Raw genomic sequence first — 9,082 nt, forward strand, 5'->3', positions numbered from 1 at the left:
CAGACAAAGCGATAAAGACAGGCCCAGAGAGGTTAGAAAAGGTAGACAGCAAACAAAGGAAGAGGGGCTGCAAGTGGGGACTCCTGGGGTGGGGGTTTGGGGTCTAGAACTCCTGGGTCCTGGGGTTGCAAGGACCCAAGACCAGGACTTTCAATGATCTCCTCTTCTGATTTCAAAATACCAGACTTGTCCAACCCTTCTCACTGTGGGTGTTGGACCCAGTTGGGGTCAAAAATAGTGATTAGGAGGGGGTAGGTGTGTCATTATCCTATTAGGAAGTGATAAGAAAATGATTCATGGGGGTGCCCCCAGCCTGGGCAGGGCCTTACCCCCATGGCTTCTGTTCTTTCATCTGGACAGTTTGGGCCTCAGGAAGGACTAGGGAGGGGCAGGGTCCTTTCTATCCCTCTCCACCACTGTGTCTCCATCACTCAGAACTGTCACTAAGCCCCACCATGGAGACAAATGGGCCACCTTGGGACATCTCTCTGGGTCTCTCTGCTTTCCCCACATCTTGAACCAATGCCCACCAGAGGTCCTGGCAAATTGTAGGAGCTCAGCAACTGTGTATCAAATGAATGGACAAACCTCTCAGTGCAGTCCTTCCTCCATCCCCATCCTAACCATCCCTCTGTGCCCCATCATGTTTCTCAGCCTCTCCCTGGCCTCACCCATTTCCTCCCAACTTCCCTTTCACACAAGGGTTTCTTCTGAGGCCACAGGGCCCCTTGTCCCCAATAAGAAGAAACTGAGACTTTGGGGTACCTGGGTGGCTCAGTTGGTTGAGCATCTGACTCTTGATTTTTTTTTGTTTTAAGATTTTATTTATTTGACAGAGGGAGATCACAAGCAGGCAGAGAGGCAGGCAGAGAGAGAGGAGGAAGCAGGCTCCCTGCTGAGCAGAGAGCCAGATGTGGGGCTCGATCCCAGGACTCTGATATCATGACCTGAGCCGAAGGAAGCGGCTTAACCCACTGAGCCACCCAGGCACCCCTGACTCTTGATTTTTAACTCCAGTCATGATCTTGGGATCCTGGGATCAAGACTTGTGATGGGCTCCACACTCAGCTGGGAGTTGGCTTGAGATTCTCTCCCTCTCCCTCTGCCCCTTCCCCCCACCAAATAAATAAATAAATGTTAGAAGGAGGAGGAGGAGGGGAGGAGGGAGGGAAGAAGAAGGAGGAGAAGAAAAAGAAGAGGAAGGAGGAGGAGGAAAAGAATGAGGCTCATTTTGGGAGGAGGACGAGGAGAAACTGAGGCTCGTTTTGGGAGGAGTCGCCCTCCCAGGGTCACCTGGGGGACATATAAAGGAGGAGCTGAGAGTGGAGTTCTCACTCTCAGCTCACAATATACAGACACATTCCTGGCATCTCAGAGTCAGAAATGCAAGATCATGACATCTGGGTGGCTCAGTCGGTTAAGCATCTGCCTTTGGCTCAGGCCATGATCCCAGAGTCCTAGGATGGAGCCCCACATCACATCGGGCTCCCTACTCAGTGGGGACCTGCTTCTCTCCTCTGCCCCAGCCCTGCTCTCATGCTGTCTCTCGCTCTCCCTCTCTAAAAAAAAAAAAAAAAAAAAAAAAAAAAAAAAAGGCAAGATCACAGCGAACACGTGCCCTTAATACCTGCTTAGTGGGATCTTCATTTGCACCCACACAACCAGAGAATCATGGGCACCAAGCATGATCACCTACAAACACAAACACAAACATCAGCACACAATCACACAATCACCCTTACTGACAACACACACAGAAATACCTTATTCCACATGCAAATCAGACACCCCAGGTATGCAATTACACGCCCAGCCATGGGCAGGGCATGCACTCAGTCCTGGCCAAGACCATGAGCAGACTTTGTCTGTTCTCGACTATATCTCCAGCAATTAGAACAGCACCTCGCTGTCATCACAAAACGTTCCCAAGGGCCAGGCTCAGTTCAAAGCCCTTCATGAACTAACCCGTGGAATCCTCTCAACCACCCTATTTGCCAGCACTCACTTTGCAGATGGACACAGGGAGGTCCAGGCAAGCATAGTAATTGGCCAAAGTTTGCCCAGCCACGAAGAGGCTGCGACAATTTGAACCCAGGTACACAAAACTACTACTCAATAAATCATTCTTTCCTTAATCCAGTTGGAGTTAAGGAACCATGACAACTGACCACACCTAAACCAGATGCACAGTAGGGAAGGGAAAAAAAAAATGCACCTCGGATAAAAAACCCCCTCACTTGGGAGCCTGGGTAGCTCAGTTGGTTAAGGGACTACCTTTGGCTCAGGTCATGATCCTGGAGTCTTGGGATCAAGTCCCGCATAGGGCTCCCTGCTCAGCGGAGACTCTGCTTTTCCTTCTGACCTCTCCCCTTTCATGCTCTCTCTTTCTCTCAAATAAATAAAATCTTAAAAAAGAAAGAAAAGACCCCCCTCACATGTCACACCCCAGAACACATAGGGACTTTGGGATAACCCCCACAGAGACACACAGCACCCAGAGAGAGACGCACACACCACACGCACAGACGCAACACACCCAAACCCAGTCCCACCCAGAACTCCACTGAGCTCTTGCTCTGCTCCCAGCATCATTGGGCTGGCCCTCGAGGAAGCAGCAGGCTCAGGATGGGAAGAGGGGGCAACCTCACTTGTCCGCTCTGCCTGACCGGTTCCACGAGGGCCAGGGGTGGCACCACCCGCCTTATGAAACCCACATTGGGCAACTGGACCCAGACCTGTCCTGGACGCTTGGATTCTGGAGACAAAGGGGCTGGGAGACTGAACTCCTGGGTTCTGAGGGAATAGGAACTGGTACCCCCATCATGGATTTTAGGGGACAGGAGGATGGGGATCAGGACCTGGACTCACAGGTTCTGAGGAGGAAGAGCTGGAGGTCTGTGATCCTGGGTTCTGGAAAAAGATGGGCCAGGGACTTGGATTCCTCTCTTCTGTCTTTAAAGGCAGGGTTCTAGAGACACCTGGGTGGCTCGGTTGGTTAAGCAGCTGCCTTCGGCTCGGGGCAGTGTCCTGGGATCGAGTCCCACATCGGGCTCCTTGCTCGGCAGGGAGCCTGCTTCTCCCTCTGCCTCTGCCTGCCATTCTGTCTGCCTGTGTTTGTGCGCGCTCTCTCTCTGACTTATAAATTTAAAAAATCTCTAAAAAAAAATAAAATAATAAAAAAAAATAAAGGGAGGGTTCTAGAATTAGCAGATTAAAAACACAGGACACCCAGTTAAAGGTGAATTTCAGATAAACAACATATAACCTTTTTAGTATAAGTATATCCCAAATATTGCATGGAACATACTTAAGCTAAAAAAAAAAAAAAAAAATTGTTAGGATACCTGGGTGGGTCAGTCAGTTAGGTGTCTGCCTTCATCTCAGGTCATAATCCCAGGGTCCTGGGATCGAGTCCCGCATCCTGCTCCCTGCTCAGCGGGGAATCTGATTGTCCCTCTCCCTGCCTCTCCCCCTCCTTGTGCTGTCTCTCTCTCTCTCTCCCTCTCTCTGACAAAGAAAGAAATAAAAATCTCAAAAACAAACTGTTTACCTGAAATTCACATTTAACTGGGCATCCTATATTTTATCTGGCAACCCTACTGAGGGGATGGATGCCAGTCCTGGAGACCACCATGGCCACTGGTCAGCCCCCAGGCACGAGTTCTTCCTGCTCCTGCCCTCTTCCTCACCCCTAAGCAAGCCACCTCACAGCTTCCCCACCCGATTTCCTCATCTACATGAGTTTCTGTCTAATTGCAGCCCCAGGCTGTGTCGGAGTGGGGAGAGGAAATCTGAGGACAAGTCGGGGTGTCATCCTGGGAGCCTTAGGGTCCTCAGAGATGACTGACTCTGAGTCACCTGCAGCCCATGGTCCATCCAGCTGAGGGGTGGGGCCTTAAGGCTGCCTCCACAGGGAGGCCTGGAGATGGCGATGTGGGGATAGGAGGCAGAGACCCCCCAGACGAGGGCAGGAGACCCACAGCTTGGGGGAACGGAGAATCAGAGATGGGGGGGTGAGAGAACCCAAGCAACTTGGAAACAGATTGGCAGAGATCAGGAAAGAGATTCAGAGCTGGCGAGGTGATGATGCAGAGATGGGGGCACAGGGACCCTAGACCAAAAGTGGAAAGAAGACATTCCCCAGACGTTCAGGCTCCTGGACCAAGGGACAGACATGCACCAGCAAAATGCCAAGTGCCACTCATCAGTCTGGGGACAAGGATAGCGAGCCATGTGGGTGGTGCTGGGAGACCAAGGCTTGGGTCCTGCTGTGTGATAGGTTAGGAGGTAAGGGAAAAGCTGGGATCCCAGGCCGACAGGGTGAACCACCTGCCATCACCCCATACCCATTCCCAGTGGGGTGACACCATCTTCTCTGCAAGTGACACCCCAATTTTCCAGCGCCTCCTACATTTTTGGGGTGACACCCGTGCTGGAAACCCCACCCGGCTCTAATGTTGCTTCCCTCACTGAGTCATTTCCAACCCTGCCAGGCCTGTTGGGGGCAGACTTTGGTGACTCAGGCTTCCAGGCCCCTAGCTCTTTTCACCCCTCGGAAGCCCAGCAAAGATCCCAGGAACCCCCTAACTGCACACTCAGGGGAGCAGCCCAGCCTAACCCAGGAGTCTACACCACCAGCCAGAATCTGAGCCCCTCCCCCTCCTCTGTTAGGGGCCCAGATAAAGCGCCAGCCTCTCATCCCTCCAACTCAGGAGTCCAGGCCCCCCCCTCCCCCTCATCTGCTCTGTTATCACCCCCAACCCCACCTCAGTCCTGAGCCACATCCACCTCCTTCCAGAGCCACAGCTTCTCAGTTCCCACCCTCCTCCCTTCCCAGTTTGAAGGTGGAGTGAACTGTGTATATTTACTTTGGTTTCAGCACGAGTCACCCCCAAAACACACTGCCCATGTGCCTGGTGGCCCCGAATGGGAGAACAGTGCCCCCTCTTCTAGGGAAGTGGGAACCTCACTGAAGGGGACAGGGGAGGTGGGGGGGGGGTGGACCCCACTGCACTCTCCTGCACCCCCATTCCTTCCTCCACCTCCCTGCCCCTCCGCTTTCCACCTCTGTCTCTCTTTTCTGAATCTGGCTCCTCTTCACTGTTTCTCCCCAGATCTTTGGCCCTCTCTGTCTCAGCATCTCTCTCTTCACCTCTCTATGTCTTCGTCTCTCTCCATCTCTCTGATCCCCTCTCTCTCCCACCTGGACCTCTCCCCTTTTGTCTCTGTGTCCCCATTTCCTCCCCATCTCTCTGCCTTTCCTCTCTTGCTGTCTCTGAACTGTGGCCCAGCTGCACCCCTCACGCCTCCCTTCTACCTTCTCTCCTCCAGCCTTCTGTCTCTCTGCCTGCTCCCCTTTTCGTCTTCCCTCCCAGCTCTGCATCCCTGCCCCCCTCCCTGATTTCCTTGGTCCCACAAGAACTGGAGGGGAAGAGGGGGGAGGGGAGATGGACAGCAAGGGAGGGGAAGTTCTTGTAGGGGGAAGAGGGTTAGCCAGACCGGCTGGGCTCCCTGGGCACCTCCGCCAGAGCCCCGCCCAGGACTGAGTGGCCCGCCCCAATATAAGCAGCTCTTGGCCAGAGGCAGAACTCAGTGCACAGCTCACCCACACCTGTCCGCATCATCACCATCGCTGTCCTGCAGGTAGGATCATCTGCCCACAGCCCTCGGCTCTGTGGTCCCCCCACCCGGCTCCACTGACTTCTCTGTCTCCTTGCATTTCTCTGTCTCAGTGGACATTTCTGTCTTTCTCAATGCCCTCTGTGTCCACCTTCTCAACCTCAGTGGTGCTGGTTGAACTTGGAAGTTCTGGGGCCCAGCACCACCTCTACTAACCCCCTTGGCCTGGGCCATCGGATGTGGGGCATTTCTCCTCACCTCTCTGAGCCTCAGTGTTCCATCTGTGACATGGGCTTGCAGAGAAGATAAGGCACTGGACAGGTGTGAGTGGTACTGGTGGCATCTCATTGGGCACTGGCTCTGATCTCTGTCTCTCCTTGTCTCTGACTCTGCCTTCTCTTTCACCTGCTCTCTGTCTCCAGCTCTACCTCTGCTATGAGGAAGGTCCTCTGGGGTCTGTCGGGCAGTGGTACAGACACGGGCGAGTTTCTCGCCCTCACCCCATACATCCCTACTCCATGTTTCTGCCAGCTGGAAGGCTGACTTGGCCTCTTTCTCCCCAGCGCCCTTCCCCCTGAGAACCCAGCCCCCGTGCCCCTGCTTCTTGCCCATCCCCCCACCCCAGTATCCCGCAGCCCTTGGACTCAGCCACTGTCTCCACCACCACCTTTGCCGTCCCCAACGCTGCCACCTCCTCAGGGCCAGCAAGATGCAGTTTGAGATGCACGACAACGTGAAAGGCAAAGGTGGGATCACTGGAGGAACCAGCAACCCTTCCAGTCCCTGGAACCTGGCGGCTTCCCTCCCCTGGGGACCCCTGGCTTCGAAGACAGATGGCGCCTGATTGCACCCCAGAGACCCCTGGAAATGAGGGAACCCAGCACCCCAGGCCCAGACGTGGAGGAGGCGGCGGCACCTCTCAGCCCCTCCTGGAAATGGCACCCACCCTTCCCCAAACTTGCAGGAGCTCCCCACCCACAACTCAACCAGATGCGCAGGAGGCAGTGGCGATGGGGACAGACTGGGGTGTCAGTGCCTAAACGTGGCTGAAAGGAAGGGGGGGTGCAGTGGTGTCCCCTCCGTGGGCGGCCTGGTGGCCCCGCCCAGTCTGCCCGGCAGAGGAAGGGGCGGTAGGGACGTGGGATCCGGGAGGGGCTGTCGGGCTGCCCACTGACCCTGGCCCACCACCCTCGCAGCCATGTCCTATCCAGTGACCAGTCAGCCCCAGTGCGCCAGCAGCTGCTACCAGACCCAGCTCAGTGACTGGCACACAGGACTCACGGACTGCTGCAACGACATGCCCGTCTGTGAGTACAGGTGGCTCCTTCTGGGAGGGGGCGCGGCCCCACCAACGCTACGCCCCCTCTCTGCCTCAGACCCTGAATTCCCACACTCTGCCTTCACCCCTTCCTCCACCTCCAATACTCCCTAGGATCCTGACCTCACCTCTTCCAAGCTCCCCCGCGACCCTCAACCTCCCCCCTTGTACTCTCAACTTTCCCCGTTGTGGCCCGAGCTCCCCCTCCAAACCCTGCCTCGCAGCTCCTAAACCACCCCCGCTGGGACCCTTTATTCCCTCCGGGACCCTCGCCCCTCCCCACGGCGGAGCCGGCCCGGGGCACCCGGTGGAACCAGCTCTGACTACCCCGTGCCTGCCCCCAGGTCTGTGCGGCACTTTCGCCCCACTGTGTCTCGCCTGCCGCATCTCGGACGACTTTGGGGAGTGCTGCTGCGCGCCCTACCTGCCCGGAGGCCTGCACTCCCTGCGCACAGGCATGCGGGAGCGCTATCATATCCAGGTGCGTGCGAGTCGCGGGCCGGGGTGGGGACGGACCTCCTGGGACCCTAGGTGGGGCTCCTAACCTCTCTCTCTCTCTCCTACCCTCTAGGGCTCTGTTGGGCACGACTGGGCGGCTCTCACCTTTTGTTTGCCCTGCGCCCTCTGTCAGATGGCGCGGGAATTGAAGATCCGAGAGTAAAGAAGCTCCCCGCGCCCCCTTTTCCACCTGTCCCGCCCCGGCCCCTCTGTCCTCTCTGCCCTCTCGTTGGGAGGGCCTGCCCCTCCGCCCTATCCCGCTACCAGAAATACACCCACAATAAAAACCTGAAAACCAACTCTGCCCACATTCTTTTTGTCCCAGGGAAGGAATCTGGGTGGAGAAGGAGGTTTGGTGAGGGGTGTGGGGACACAGGGAAGATGCCTAGGTGTGGAAGGATGCAGGAGTCAGATCCTTGATCCCAGCCTGCTGTGTACGACAGTGGCAAGCCTCCTGCCTCACTAAACTAAGCCCTTAAGCTGCCCAGATGAAGTTCTGCAGGGATCCTGAAAATCAGCAAAACCAGAAAATGCTTTAAAAAAAAAAAAAAAAGTAGAAGAGCCCCTCTCCTACCCCTACTAAGTCAATACCTATGGACTCTTGGCCTACACACAATCCTAACAAGTTTTTTTGGAGGGGTGGGGCAGAGCAGGGGGTGGGGGAGGGGGCGGGGAGGGAGGGTCCTTTGTCTCCAAAGCAGAGAACTGCCAGGTTTAAGGCTCCCTGGAGCTAAAAATAATCCTTAAATTCACCCAGCTCTCTTTATTGCAAAAGCAACTAGCAGGGGCACCTGGGTGGCTCAGTGGGTTAAGCTGCTGCCTTCGGCTCTGGTCATGATCTCGGGGTCTTGGGATCGAGTCCCGCATCGGGCTCTCTGCTCAGCGGGGAGCCTGCTTCTTCCTCTCTCTCTCTCTGCCTGCCTCTCTGCCTACTTGTGATCTCTCTCTGTCAAATAAATAAATGAAATCTTTAAAAAAAAAAAAAAGCAACTAGCAGATAAGAAAATCTGGTATCAAAATGGGGCAGACCTAGGGGTGCCTAGGTGGCTCAGTGGGTTAAAGCCTCTGCCTTTGGCTCAGGTCATGATCCCAGGATCCTGGGATCAAGCCCCACATTGGGCTCTCTGCTCAGCAGGGAGCTTGCTCCCCCATCTCTCTCTGCCTGCCTCTCTGCCTACTTGTGATCTCTGTCAAATAAATAATAAATAAAATCTTAAAAAAAAAAAATGGGCAGACCTAGGATCTGATCTTGACTCTTGCCACTTACTAGGCGCTTTATCTTTTTTTTTTTTTTTAACATTTTATTTATTTATTTGACAGAGATCACAAATAGGCAGAGAGGCAGGAGGCGGGGCGGGGTGGGGGTGGGAAGCAAGCTCCCCACTAAACAGAGAGCACGATGCGGGGCTCAATCTCAGGACCCTGGGATCATGACCTGAGCAGAAGGCAGAGGCTTAACCCGCTGAGCCACCCAGGCACTTCTGTGTGTTATCTTAGTGAATCAAGAAGCTTCTGAGCCAGTTTCCTCTCTGAGGATAATCCCTAATATGTCATATGGCTACTGTGTTAGCAAGAGGCAAAACAGATGGAGAGACCAAAGAGTGAGCCTAATAAGCTTGTTAATATTATTATGTATAATAATATTAT

The 9,082-nt window shown here is 54.7% G+C and overlaps 1 protein-coding gene across 1 annotated transcript; it reads left to right on the forward strand.

Annotated features, from left to right (window-relative positions):
• The first annotated feature begins 6,728 nt into the window (after window positions 1-6,728).
• CNFN (cornifelin) lies at window positions 6,729-7,716 on the forward strand. The gene is made up of 2 exons (XM_059151169.1): window positions 6,729-6,926; window positions 7,282-7,716. Exons 1-2 carry the CDS (start codon window positions 6,818-6,820, stop codon window positions 7,479-7,481), a joined length of 309 nt encoding a protein of 102 aa, XP_059007152.1. The 5' UTR covers window positions 6,729-6,817; the 3' UTR covers window positions 7,482-7,716.
• The last annotated feature ends 1,366 nt before the right edge of the window (window positions 7,717-9,082 follow it).

Source organism: Mustela lutreola, chromosome 16 (genome assembly GCF_030435805.1).
Source record: "Mustela lutreola isolate mMusLut2 chromosome 16, mMusLut2.pri, whole genome shotgun sequence".
In the NCBI taxonomy this organism is placed as follows: Eukaryota; Metazoa; Chordata; class Mammalia; order Carnivora; family Mustelidae; genus Mustela; species Mustela lutreola.